At 53.7% G+C, this 13,689-nt stretch overlaps 4 protein-coding genes across 4 annotated transcripts; 1 reads left to right on the forward strand and 3 right to left on the reverse strand.

The window, feature by feature from the left end:
* Positions 1 to 142: 142 nt before the first annotated feature.
* NECHADRAFT_75236 (uncharacterized protein) lies at positions 143 to 1,374 on the reverse strand (the record flags this gene model as incomplete). The annotated part of the gene is made up of 3 exons (XM_003054427.1): positions 143 to 151; positions 204 to 962; positions 1,231 to 1,374. The coding sequence occupies 3 exons, from the start codon at positions 1,372 to 1,374 to the stop codon at positions 143 to 145; spliced, it is 912 nt and encodes a 303-aa protein (XP_003054473.1).
* Positions 1,375 to 1,945: 571 nt separating this feature from the next.
* Positions 1,946 to 5,713, reverse strand: NECHADRAFT_65808 (uncharacterized protein; the record flags this gene model as incomplete). Its single annotated transcript, XM_003054428.1, has 2 exons — positions 3,506 to 5,713; positions 1,946 to 3,460 (listed from the first exon to the last, which is right to left on the reverse strand). Exons 1-2 carry the CDS (start codon positions 5,567 to 5,569, stop codon positions 1,946 to 1,948), a joined length of 3,579 nt encoding a protein of 1,192 aa, XP_003054474.1. The 5' UTR covers positions 5,570 to 5,713.
* Positions 5,714 to 6,334: 621 nt separating this feature from the next.
* NECHADRAFT_98924 (uncharacterized protein) lies at positions 6,335 to 7,878 on the reverse strand (the record flags this gene model as incomplete). The annotated part of the gene is made up of 5 exons (XM_003054429.1): positions 6,335 to 7,230; positions 7,286 to 7,469; positions 7,517 to 7,650; positions 7,709 to 7,766; positions 7,822 to 7,878. 5 exons carry the CDS (start codon positions 7,876 to 7,878, stop codon positions 6,608 to 6,610), a joined length of 1,056 nt encoding a protein of 351 aa, XP_003054475.1. The 3' UTR covers positions 6,335 to 6,607.
* Positions 7,879 to 9,798: 1,920 nt separating this feature from the next.
* Positions 9,799 to 13,523, forward strand: SDG2114 (uncharacterized protein; the record flags this gene model as incomplete). The annotated part of the gene is made up of 2 exons (XM_003053726.1): positions 9,799 to 10,497; positions 10,551 to 13,523. The coding sequence occupies 2 exons, from the start codon at positions 9,799 to 9,801 to the stop codon at positions 13,341 to 13,343; spliced, it is 3,492 nt and encodes a 1,163-aa protein (XP_003053772.1). The 3' UTR covers positions 13,344 to 13,523.
* Positions 13,524 to 13,689: the final 166 nt, after the last annotated feature.

Consider the following 13,689-nt stretch of genomic DNA (forward strand, 5'->3'; position numbering starts at 1 on the left):
TTGATACATGTTTAAGTCGCCGCTCCAGTTCCCGTTAACTCCATGACCCTCCAATGTGTAGTATAGCTCAGCTAGCTTGCACGCAGATGTTGTCTGCGCAAAGCAAAATAAAACGCCCCCCTCCAACATCAACATCAACCTCTTAAGAGAACTGTGACTATGTGAGCTTCATCTTTCCAGGTCAGTGTGAGCAGTAAACATACCTTCCATCGGTGTCCGCAAGCCATGCATTCGCAAAAGGTCGTCATCGGTTCATCAGCGGCTCGTGTCTGGGCCTGCGTGTAGCTGACCTGCTTCTTCTTGCAGCGGCCGCACTGGAGATCTTCGCTGATACTCTTCTCCGCCATGGGCACCTGGGCCTTCTTCATGTTCTCCTTCTCCAGCTCAACCTCCTTCTTGCGCTGGTCCTCGCTCTTGAGCTCGTCATCCGTCATGACCACGAACCTGTCCGCCGAGATGTCGCCGCTCATGACACGGCGGCCGAGGTCCTTGTTGGACTTGTTCTTGAGGTTGGTAAACAGCGATCGAATCTTCTTCTTATACTCGGGTGTCTCTCCCTTGTTGCGAGTGTAGGCGGCGTGCTCAACAGAAACGGCCTTTGCGATGACGTCGGACTCGGAGGCGGTTGAGCGATAAGCCAGTCCGTTGTAGATGAGACCGATACACTGGTTGCGGACGGTGGAATCGGTGCGCTTGATGTCCACACCATCGCTGTCGTACTTGCGCTTCTCGGGGTCACCCTTGAAAGCCTTCCTGGCGCCACCGGACGACGATGGCGGCGGAGCAGCCGGAGACGACGTAGGAGCGGGAGCAGGTGAGCCCATCTTGGCCTTGTGGAGCTTTGAATTCTTTTCTTGCTCGACAAGCTTCTTCCATTTGGTGACGAGTTCGGCGGCGGCGCGGGCGATCTCCTTGTTGGAATTGGAGCGAAGTTTGCCGACAAAGACACCGGCCCTTGTTGCCTATCGACGGTAAAACCACAAGAGTTAGTTTATGAAGACGGACAGAGTGAAGACGACGACAAGTCGTCTAGACAGCAGAAAACATGCCGAATGCAAATGTCCGGACGGGGCGCACACATCGGGTCCCCGGTGCGATCACGCATTTGCGCGACAAGACCAAAAGAGACCAGGCTCGCGCGACAAAGGGGAAAATCTATATACTCAAGAGGGACATGTGCGACCAGCGCAGCCTCTCTCCTCTTGCTTTAATCCCCAGTCTTCCACGTACCCTCAGCATCTCCTCGGTGGGGGAGGCATCCTTCTTCAGCGACTCCAGTAGCTTGATGGCGTTCTCGGGGGGTTCGTTCGCAGCGACGCACTTTGTGAGCGCCTTGACGCGCGAGGCGAGCTCACGTTCATCCATGGACGGCATGGGTTCAGTTATAACGAGTGCGCGCGCACAAAGAGAGACGAGAAAATCCAACAAAGAAACAAAAGCAACTGGGGGGAATTTATAGAGGTTGGAGTGAAGTTGTACCACCAACATTTGGGGGGGGGAGGCGCTTTCGCAAACGCACGCCAGAAGCGTAATGATTGGCACGTGAGCTGGGGAGAAAACGTTGGGATTTTTCCGTGGTTTAGCCCGAGACGGCGGAGGTGGCTGTGGGAAGGAAGCTTTGGAGGTGGAGGAGGGAGGGGTCGGAAGCTGTCCCGGTCAATGACAGCTGCAACAACGGTCACTCCAAGTCCGAGTTATTTCCACACTACCTGTTGTGAGATAAACATACAGCATCATTTCTTGAACGAATGATAAAGCTAGTTTTTGCTTGTTTTCTGGCCTTCCTTGGCTTGTGGCTTGCAATAGACATTCGAAACGGCCTTCATCAGCCAATCGATCAGGAATGATGTCATTGATTGAGTTGTGAATAGCTTCAAATTCAACAACAGCCACCGAATTCAGTCAGATTTTACATGTACAAATCGTGTCTATCTCCCATTAATCCTCACGACGCCCTCGTTCGCTTTCTGGTTGTCTGGGCCGCACCATCCTCTTCTTCCTCGTCAACATCTTCAGCATCTTCATCATCATCCACCTCTATCGCATTCCTCCTCGAAGCCCGTTTCCGCTTACCTCCTCCATTCTCAGCGACCCTTGATGATTCACCAGCCGCAGCATTAGCCTTAAGTCTGCCCACAGCTGCAGCCATTCTCTTGCTTCCCTGGGCTTTCTGCCGTGGCGCAAATGCCTCCTTGGCACCCGCTCCCACGCTGCCACCAAAGAACCGTGTGATATTGCTTTGCGTGCCTTCGCGATCACGCTTGTTCATATCCTTGATGACTGGAACAAGTACCTCATCCGTTCTCTCCTTGCTCCATCCAATGGTTGCCATCAAGAACTGCCGTAGGCCCTCGACATCCGGCACACCCCATTGGAACGACTCATTGCTGTCGTCCACCTCTGGGTTCAGGTATGCATCAAAGACAGCCGGGCTGGGGAACCCAGGGGGTAGGAAGAGCTTGGTGCCCTGCGACCTGCGAAACTTCTTGCGAAAGGGGGATGAAGCATCGGCCTCCTTAGGCCGCGATTGCGATTGCACTTCCTTCCACCAATCGCGAAAGTCCTCGAGTCCAGATTTACCAGGGAACTCGGATAAAATCTCAACTGCTGTGACCGGTCCGACTCCAGGCAGACCCTCCGTATAATCCGAACCAAGAAGTTGAGCAAGTGAGATGAGCTGCTCGCGAGACAAAGACAGCTCCTTCTCGAGGTCGCCTCCCAGATAACACTCAACAAACTTGTTGCTGTTGAACATGTTCTTGTAGACTCTGGTGCCACCAAACAGAAAGGTATCCGAGTCGTCGGTCACAATGCCATCGACAAGCCCTAACTGCACCAGCTCAGCACATTGGGCTTCAGCTTCCATGGGCGCAGTGATGTAAGGTATGCCAAACAGGCGAAGGAGAGCCTGGCATTCCGTGATCATGACCTGCGTGACCTCGTCGGCATCTCGACGGTCCTTCTTTTGCTGGCCTCGTAAGGCACGTAGTTCTCTTTCATAGTCCTCCTTGTTCTGCTCCGCCGACTTGTTGTTCAGCTCACTGGCAAATCGAGCATGCTCTTCAGCTTCCTCGGCCATTTGCGCCATGAGTTCTTCGTCGCCAGGGTCACTGAACTCGTCGTACTCAACATCGTCGAAAAGTCCATCATCTGGAAGCTCAGTCTCTTTATCTGCCCCATCTTCCACTGGCGCGCTAAGGGAGGGGACATCCTCAAATACAGGAGAAGGGCTCTTCGCCGCAGTTGGTTCGGCTGTAGTGTCGACTGGCACCACGTCCTCAAATTCAGGTTCAGGGGACTCTGACTGCCGAGCCTTTTCCTGCTCCTGGGGTTCCATCTCATCCAGGCCAACATGTTCCGGGAGGCTTTGCGCCACGGGGTCAGGCAGGGGTTCTTGAGGCTCCTTTGAAGCGGGCTCGGGGCTGACTTCCAAAACCTGAGGCGGAGATGGTACTTGTGGCTCGGCATCTGGCTCACTCTCGTCAACATTGATGACGATTGGCACGTTTCGTGTTGATTTCTTGGGCGACGGTGGCTTGTCCAAAACCTCGATGTCACTCCCATCATCTGATGAAGAATCAATCTCAATGAGCTGATCTTGCATCTGCCGACGGTGAAGCCTCTCCTCCTCTTCGGCTGCCAGTCTGTCCGCTGCATTGATTTCACGCTCCACATCTTGCTGCTTCTTGAGTGACTCTCGGATGTCTGTGTTGTCTGCCAGCCACGGTGGCAGAGGCTTTGGGGCATCGTCATCCAACTCCCTCTCAAAGCCACCTGCCATGTCATCGACTTCTTCTACCGGTGCCGGGGCTTCTTGTGGATGTTTATCCTCCTTTTGGGTCGTCTTTTTTCCAAAGAGAGAAGAGCCCCAATCCAGCTTAGGGAAAGGCAGTGGCCCATCAAACGGGTTCTTCTTGTTCTCAACGATTGGTACGGGTTGCGGACGCTTCTTCATCCTGGCTTTGGCGAGAACCGTCTGCATGTCTTCATCGCTATCGCTATCAGCAGCAGTGCTAGGCTCTTGTCGCTTTGGCACAGCTGCATTGGCTCGGTTGTTGACAAAATGCGCAATCATCGAGCCTCCTTTGGCTGTGATGGGCTTTTGCGCTTCGACGGATTTCTGTGTCCACTTGGGTGCCTCGATGGGCACGTCCTCGAAATCATCATCGTCCTTTGATTCTTGCCCAACTCCGTGCTGGTTTTGCAACGACAGAGCAATCGCCTTGTTGAGGTCGTCTTCTTCTTCCGTGTGTAGTGCCTCCTGAGGTGGCTCCTCAAAGAGGTCATTCGTATTCCCAAGATCGCCCCCTACAAAGAGTGACTCTTCATCATTGGCAGTGGGCTCCGTTCGGTGGCCATCGTAGAGTTGCTGGCGTCGGGCAGCCATATCCTGTGCTGCTTGAGCGCTGGCAAGCATCGCTGCCGAAGGTTTTGGCAGCCTGTTCAGGCCTTCAATGGGAACATCCTCAAAATCCTCGTCATCTTCATCTTCGTCGTCCTTGGATTGATACTGAACTTGGATGGCATCCACATCAATTGGCTTGTGTGCTTCTCCAATCTCCTTGTCCCTGCTGACCACGCCCAAGGCCCATCCACCTTCGGCACCCTCATTCTTGACAAGAATGTACTCTCTGTTCTTTTCGCCAGCAACACGTGCGTTGACACCGATAGTCAGATCTAACCCAGTCATTCCAACCTCAAGCATCAGGCGTTGAGTAAGGTGGTTTCTCTCCTTGACTCTTTCAATCTGGAATCTTGAAAATGCCATCCGATCGGGAAACATGTCGTCCAGCTGTTCCTTACTAAGACCCATTCTCAGTCGACTTCTAAGTCTCGCTGCGTTCAAGATGTTGTATCGATCCGGGGGTGGCAGACTCTTGAAGAACTCGCCGTCAAAGTCAATCTTGCTAAAGTCGTATAGATTGATGTCTTCTCCGTCATGGAATTGTCGCGCGTATTCTTCCAGCTCTTCTACGCTCATGATTCGCGGGTCTTCAGGCTTCCCCATTGCGGCAATACCGCCTCCGTCAAGGTCCGGTAGATGGTAGGCATCTTGTTTGCGAAATGTTCTGGCCTTTTGTCTCTCCTTCTGAGATAGGAGTACTTCGTCCTCGTAGACTAGTTGGCTGACATCGGGAATCTCCTCCTGCTGCTCCTCTTCTCGGGCAGAGACATCGCGATCTTTGTCCCGTCGCCTCCGATCTTGTTCCTCTTCCGCAATGCGCTGCATCTGCACGGCGAGCAGCTTGCCGGCGGTTCGAACAGCATCTTCGCGACGTCCTTCTCGTCTTCGCTTTCGCTGTTGGATCGTCTGGCGCTTAAGAACGGGGGCGCCACCATCAAAGACAAAGACCGGTTGGATGCCGAACCAGAGGAGCTTGCATATGCGACGAAAGAAACCAACTACATGCGAGTTGCGCAGGGCGTTTCCTTCCTTGTCGCGCACAGCTTTGAGGAACTGGTAAATCCAGATCGATGCATCAACGGCGAGACGCTTGCGATTGAGAGTCGCGAGGTTCGTGGGCCGAGCGCATGGCTGGATAACGGTCCAGAGGCCGTTAACACCCATGGCGGAGTGTTACCGTGAACTTGACGAACAATTACAGGCGCAGGGTCGGGGAGGCACGAAGCCTGGTCTTCAAGGGTAAGGCCCTCGTCTCGCAAAGTCTATGATCATGATCTAGCACGGCCTAGTCGAGTAAGACCAGGTAGGCCGAGGACAAAGGTGAATGAATGTGAAGGAGGAAGAATGAAGGAAGAAGTTGTAGGCAACCATTGAGCTTTCACGCTCTCCCTAAGCCGTCGCGCCAGTGCCTGTGCATAACGTCAGCGTGGGCCTATCGCGGCTAATCCACTGGCGAATGGTGGCTCTACCTAGTCTAATTCTTCAGAGAATGAGCCCGCGGCTCCCCCACGTCACCTTGGACCTTGTCCAACTCTACCACGCCCTCTATTGAATTCGCCGCCTGTGGAAATGGACTCGGATCAGGCTCGAGAATACCTATCAGGTATTCTAAACAAGAACCTGCGTGTCTACACCACAGATGGTCGCCTATTCTGGGGTGCTCTAAAATGCACCGACCCTGTATGTCTCTCAGACCCCTCCAACTCGGGCGTCACTCCATTGGCATTTGGCTGACATTTGAGGGCAAAGGACAGAAACATTGTTCTTGCTCATACATACGAGTACCGGCAACCGTCATCTAGGCAGCGTGCAGAGGCAGCCGAAAAGGCCGGTGGCGAGACAATCAAGCTTGACATGAGCTCCCGCTATCTGGGACTAGTAGTGGTGCCTGGACATCACATCGTCAAGATGGAGGTTGAGGAGTTTGCGAGCCAAATGAGGAACCAGATTTGATGATGATGATATCAATGAGAACATAATATTAGTGGCTAAAAATACAGCAAAAAGGCTACTACAAGAGAAAGTGCCCAATCAGCCTTTTACAATCCATCCTGCCAGAAGCCATCCTCAACGCCTCATGCAACCTAGGTCGCATTCCCGTCATTACAAAGCCTAGGAGAGCATATCACAACAGCCGTTCGGTGCTCTCCCATCGAGTGTGGCTCTTCTGCCTACGCTCCCATTCCGCACCGGCGACTTTCTCTAAGCGGCGGCAACTTCCTGGGTGCGTCCACGGGACTCGCCGTTCAAGCCACCATCACTGTCCATAATGGAGCCTCGGACATCCTCCTCGTCCTCCTCGTCGCTCTCAAGGTCATGGTCTCGTGCCGTCCAGGAGCTTCCGTCGTTGAGAGGGACGTCCTGGCCAGAGAGATCATGTCCCTCGCTCCTAGCACGGATGTTGTTTCGGCGTCGCTGCGACAGAGTTCGTGCGCGGGTCGAGAGCTTGGACGAGACAACAGCATTCGACGTAACCCAGTTGGTGAGAGCATCCTCGCAGTCCTGAATAATAGCCTTGCTGGCCTCGTATCCGTCATAAGCCTGGCGAGTCTCGCCGGGAGTGACTGGGGTGTCATCAATGAGCTCGAGGAGGTGCTTTCCGTATCCGGCGATGATGGCGACCTTCTCACAGTGCTCGCGCAGAGCATCAAACTGGTATGTGTAGGCGGCCTTGACCTTTTCGCGAGTGATGTTGGACAGCTGGGCCTCAGCGACGAGAGACTCGGCCTCGGCTCGGACGAGCTCCTGTTCGAGGACAACGATCTTGGGAGAGTTGGGCTCCTTGTACTTGAGCTGGGCGATCTGGTCCGTGATCTTTTGCTTGCCTGTTATTGGCGTTAGTAGTGTTACCTCGAAGCTTCAGGCGTGTGCAATTCTTACGGTCGCGGCTGGGCTGCACCGACGCCTCAATGTTACGGATGCTCTTCATCGTAATTCGGTATTGGTCGTATCGGTCCACGTATTGGTCTTCGAGCTCGCCGATTTCGTAGAGCAGCACACCAAGCTTGTCGGTGACGTCAGAGACATCTTCGTCGCCGGCCTCGCCCCAGATGGAGAGTTGTTGCTATCAAGGTTAGTACCTCATCCTGAGTGAAGGTATCATGAACATACTGCCACTTCCATCCGCTCGCGGGCGACAGTCTCGAGACTGCGCATCACGTTCTTCTCCATCTTGACCAACTGGGAGAGCTTCTTAGCCAGGTCGGGCCCGAAGGCACCGCCGGCATTTCGACGAAGGGCATGTCCTGTAGGACGAGAGTTGTTAAATTCGAGGAATTCGTCGCGGGGCAAACCCAAGCTTACCGAAGCTACCCTTGAAGAGACGGCCGGACTTTGTCGATGACGGAGGAGGGGGAGGGTTCTATGGAATGAGGTCAGCTCTCGCTCCGTGACGCGCTTCATCAGATCAGACATACCTGGAGCTGGGAGGCAGTAGGCGCCCGGGTCTGGCGCATAGAATAGGTGCGGTGCATGTTGATGGCGATGATGCGACAGGCGGTGGAGCTGACAGATTGTTTCGACAGACGCGGAGACGCAGGGGATAAGTAATACTGGGTGGGGATAAACGTGGGTTGATGGGCAGCTGCAGCACTGAGAAACAAGGGTGAGATGTCGGAGAAGGCACAGAAGGATGATCGAGTCCGGGCTGCCGGGGAACGTTATATGAGAAAAACCCAAAACCTGGCAAGCCTAGAGGTGGTGTTGTTGCTGCGGAGAACAAGATCGTCACCTTTTGGCTGGCAGGTTGAAGGCGACGTCATCAAAGCTCCACATCGTCAGAATTGCGACCAAGGCTGAGTGACGGGCGGGCGCTAAGGGAGAAAGTACTTGTACGAGAAGATTGACCAATATTTGCTACGAGGTGAAGTATCACTACCGGATCCCGAGCATGTCTCAGGTCTACGTCGTTCGATTTGGCCGCCAAGTATCCCTACCTGCGCATCCGGGACTGGACTTCCCTTGAGTTGGCTGGCCATCCCGCATGCGGCTTGCAGCCACCAAGCTTCGGTCATTTTGGGCGCTAGTCAGCGTCTAAGATGAAGTATGACGGAATTGAAGCCAAATATTGGGGTCCTTTGAGCGTCTGTGGGTGGGTGACGGGCTCCTGAATCGAATGTCCCCCGGCAGTTCCCAGGCCGAAAGAAGGGGTCAGGCATCGGACCCAGCGGATCATGTCCATGCTTGGATGCTTGGTGTTGATGTCAGTCATGAAACAGGGTCTCATCTGGTGATGAACACGGCACCTGAATAGGCATGGGCCAATTTGTAGAGGCTCAGCAGAGGTTGTGGCATTACTTATGCACACGAGGCTTCAGGGTAAACGACCAGTGCAGTTCCAATGCTGGCATGGAAGGATAGGAATGCAACTTCTTGCATGGGAGTTGACTATCTGATGTTTATTCTCCTTTATTTAGACACCTGGCACTGGGTAAACTTCCCCTGGGCGCACTCTTCCTCTGGCTATGGTGGGTTAGCATTGTTGGTGAAGTCAAGTTACAGGTATCCTGATCCGGGGATTCCGATGGATTCAAGTAGACCGTGTATGGAGCTGAAGCCCAGCGATAAGCATTACAGCCCAAGGGGAATACTCATTAGCAGAGCCTCCTTCACGTGTTCCCTTTATTTCCATTGAGTTTTCTTTATTTAAATATACTCATCATTCAATCACAGACTTCGAGGGAGTTATCAAATTGCGCCACAAGAAGTCAACCTTGCGCATGAGGTCCAGCCTTTCGACTACAAGCCTTGCGCAATCTACAATAATCGAATAGAAAAAAGATCCATAGCAAGATAGTAGTAAGCTCAAGCAAACCGAGGATACAACTCATCCCATCATTTAATTCTGCTCAAACGTTCAATATCCTGTCTGGATATATAAGCCGGAGGAAATGATTGCTCCATCGAGAAAAGCGCGGCCTCCACACTCGCGCTAGACCCTGTTGGTCAACGCGCGCCCCTGTCAAGCCCCTGCAGACTCCTCTCAACGCGTGTGTTGGACACTCATTCACCACTTACTTTCACCTCGAATCTTGACGACAACACAACATCGCGAGTCGCAAATATCATATTTCGCGCATCATTAGCTCGCGGCGCCAGATTTAACTGGGTAGGAAGCACGCATCGGATCGTCTTGTTCGCGTTTAACGGCGCTACCTGCTCTTCTCTCGGGCCCTGCATTCTCGTCTCGGCCACACGCGTTCCTCAGCGCAGGACAAACTCCCGCTTCATTCAACCTACAACTGCCAGCTCAAAGCAAACTTTATCCTGCATAATTCCCTTGTTCCTTCCCGACTCCCCAAGGCAGAAGTGTTACCCCCGCAGAATGGTTGCAGCTGCAAGTGAAGGCGAGGGGCAATCCTAAAAAAACCTTGACAAAGTTGTCAGCCGCAGCCATGGCACCTGTCGACCACATCGACTTGACCTTGGAGTCGAGCGACTCTGAAGGCCACGCAATTCACGCTCGCATCTTTCCTCCCCAAAGATCATCGCCGCATCTATCGCAGCGCGCAGACACAACCACCGCCAGATTTGATCTCGACCCTTTTGCTGGTCGCCCGCCGGTGACAAACATCCATCACGGTACCGGTACCATCCGCAGGCCCATAAGCCCGCCCCAGCTGAAGCGACCTGTGGTTGCCAACACCAGCCAAGGTGGCAACATCTCGTTCGAGCCAGCCCGTTCAGTGCCCACGGTGGCCAGGCCAGCACCCAAGACGACCTCGACAAGCTCTAGTGTCGACAATGCCGCAGACATGGCAAGACTGTCTGGTGTCGGACCTACCAACCCGCCGCCTCGACAGGTAACGCCGCCCCTTGAGCGTCACTCTCCCAAGCAAAGCCAGCAAGCCAAAGCCACGCCTCCCAAATATCAAACGCCTAGGAAGCCAGAATGGGATGTCGCTGGCATCGCCCGCACCTTGACGACCTTTCGCCAAGACATCAAGGATGGTCATGCACGAATGACGTCCTACATCATTGAATCTACCCAAGCTACAGAACGTCGTGTTCATACGGGCAATGACCTCTTCGCTGGACTCGCCAGCAATCCTGTGCCAGTCCAAAAGGGTGAGACTATGAGAATAAAATTCAAAGTAATGACCCTCCAACCACTGTGAGGCGGTTTGATATTAATGTCATGGTGTAGGAGCACTCCAAGATGAAGAGCAACAGACGAGAAGATCACTATCTTATCCAGCGCATCCAGACTGATGAAGAACGTGTCCCCCGATACCGGTTCCATCATGTTGAAATCAAAAAGAATGTCCTCACACCAAACACAATGCTGACCTTTGTCCCCCATCTGAGGGATCTTGAGAGTTCTGAAGAGTCAAAGTACAATGTCTGGTTGCAGGAGCTGGAGGATATTGACCGCAAATCGGGGTTCAAGCCCATGAGCCGAGAAGAAAAGGTGCGCGTTACCGTCCGCTCAGAATTCGCCTCGACCGTCTCTCTTTACCTCGAAGACTGGCTGGACAAGCTTGCGCTCCCTGGCTGTAACAAGTCCACCTTGATTCGCTACATGGCAAGCCGAGCACCCGACGATGCAATCACCCCTCGACAAAAGTCCGACATTCTCAATTCGCATCGCCCAGCAGAGTCTACTACCCCGCCCGAAGCCAACAGAGCCGCCGAGATGTTCACCGAAGCCTTCCACCGTGTCTTTCACCAGGGTCAATCGCCCACAAAACAAATCGCGCTACGTGATGTCCTCCTTCTCGACGAGTCGGTTGACAGCATCATGGATTCGAAACCAACTGCCAAGGACGGCTCCAGCTCCCAGAACGAGAACGAGTTTGAGGTGGCCGAGTATGAACTTGGAACTTATTGCATTCTTGGTTGTCTTATCTGCTTTAGCCATTCTTGTGAGCACGGAGAGTATGACGCTCAGAATTGCAAACGCACCGTTTCGATCATGCCTCGTCTCTCAGACACCCTTAAGCGACGCAGACGCGCTGCTTCCGATGGAGCTCACCATGTCAATGGGAACAGCCACGGTCTGGGTCCATGCAAACGAGACTGCTACAAAACGCCAAACCCTTCGTCCCTGAACCCCGATCATCGACCTTGGACCCAAGAGGAGCGCACCGTCTTGCGAGCCACGGTTGCGACGACCGACGGAAGTCGAGTCAAGAGGGATCCGTTGTGCTTTATCGCCCATCTTCTCGACCGCGACTGTTCCGATGTTTTCCAAGAGTACGAACGTATGGGCGTCTCTCTGCCTACCGCCGAGCCTGTTAACAAGACACAGATTCGGACTGTTTCATGGTACGATCGCTTCAAGAAGGCACTTATCGGCGACTGGGAAAACCACACCATCACCCATGAACACCAGCGGCGTGAACTGTCTGAGCCATGCTCTCACGAAGGGCCATGCACTTTGGAAAGTTGCACGTGTGTACAACACGGGCTCCTTTGCGAAAAGTTCTGTGGCTGCACGGTGGAAAGCTGCGCGTACAAGTTCACGGGCTGCGCTTGTCACTCGCAAGGCAAGACCTGTCTCTCGAAACAAAAGGACCGGCCGTGTATTTGTGTGCAGTTGAACCGTGAGTGCGATCCAGATCTCTGTGGAAACTGTGGCGCACTGGAGAGAGCCGACCCCGAGAACGCCGAAGATGATATTCTCCATTCTACGGGCTGCCAGAACTGCTCGTTGCAACGTGGTCTTCCCAAAGGTCTTGCTTTGGGCCAAAGCCAGCTTGAGGGAGTCGGATATGGTCTGTTCACTGCCGAGTTCATCGCGCAGGATGATTTTATTATCGAGTATGTCGGGGAACTTATCACTCACGACGAAGGTGTCCGCAGAGAAGCCAGACGAGGCGACGTTTTTGACGAAGAATCTAACATCTCGTACGTCTTTACATTGTTAGAGAACGAAGGCATCTGGGTCGACGCAGCCATCTATGGCAACCTTAGCCGTTACATCAACCACGCGTCAGAGAGCGACAAGCGCGGGTGCAACATCACACCCCGGATTCTCTACGTGAATGGCGAGTACCGGATCAAGTTCACTGCCATGCGTGACATTGAGGTCGGCGAGGAATTGTTTTTCAACTATGGCGAGAACTTCCCCAACCTGACCAAGAAGCTCCTCGACCATAAGGTGGGAGGGAAGTCTGACCAGGGCAAGAAGCGGACACGGCGGCCGAATGAGGGAGTGGCCAGGAAAGCCCCCAAGGCGGACAAGAAGAAGCCAGCAAAGGGCAAGAAGGCTGCACGCCTCGCCCTCGAAGACGAGGACCTGACGATGATGGATAGCCCTGGCTTCGCAATTCAGTCAGACCGCAAGCGCAAGCGTGGAGCGCACAACGACTCGGAGGAGGAGGAGTACCAGCCAACTGGAACGGATGCGACGTCCCGGGCAGGGACACCGTCGACTGGCGAGTCTGATTTTGCCTCAGGTAAGGCCGGAGGAAGGTTGCGAAAGCGAACGCGACAAGTACCGAAATCAGCAGCCGAGCAAGCGGGCAAGCCTCGAGGAGAGCCCAAGACACGGGGCAAACGGGGCGGCGCCAGACCCGGAAGTGGTAGGCCTAGAAAGTACCCACGCACGGCGCCGAAGCCTGCCCCGGCCCCGGTCCCGGCCACGATTCCAGAAGAGTCCAAGGCGCCAACGCCGGAGGAGGCCCAGATTGTGGTGCCGTCAACGACAGTGACCCAGCCAGTGGTGACGGCGCTTGGGCTCCAGCCACAACAGCAGTCCAATTCACACCCGCAATCGCAGCCGCAGTCGACGGAAATTGATGACAGTGTGGAAGATAACGACTACAGCGGTGATATTAGGGACGAGATTATGCTGCATAGTCAGCTTGAAAGAAGGGATAATGGCGGCGTAGAAGACGACGAAGACGACGACGATGACGATTCAGACGTGATTGTCCGATCGAGGAGATATCGACGTCCTTCGGCCAAAGCCCGGGATGATGGGTCATGGTCATAGGAACGGACGATGGGAACAGTTTCAAAGTCAAGGAAGGGATTGTTGTAAGATAATTGAGGGATGGTGTGTATCCTATGCGTAATATGCTATTTGTGATTTGGGGTGGTTAGGTATAGATTGGGGGAGAGCCAAAGGTGAAAGAACAGGTAGCCATGGCAGATGGTTATCTCGCTATAGCTATACTAGGGCTCATTTTCTCTTGAATGCAATCGCATCTTTGTTGCTTCAAGGCCTGGATAGATCGCGATGGTGATGGCGTCAGTGACATCATGTTTATGAATAATTGCATGCTTGTGACATAAAACACACAGATTGCACAAGCCACAACTGAGAAAGTTGTGAATGC

Source organism: Fusarium vanettenii (genome assembly GCF_000151355.1).
Source record: "Fusarium vanettenii 77-13-4 chromosome 1 genomic scaffold NECHAsca_1_chr1_3_0, whole genome shotgun sequence".
In the NCBI taxonomy this organism is placed as follows: Eukaryota; Fungi; Ascomycota; class Sordariomycetes; order Hypocreales; family Nectriaceae; genus Fusarium; species Fusarium vanettenii.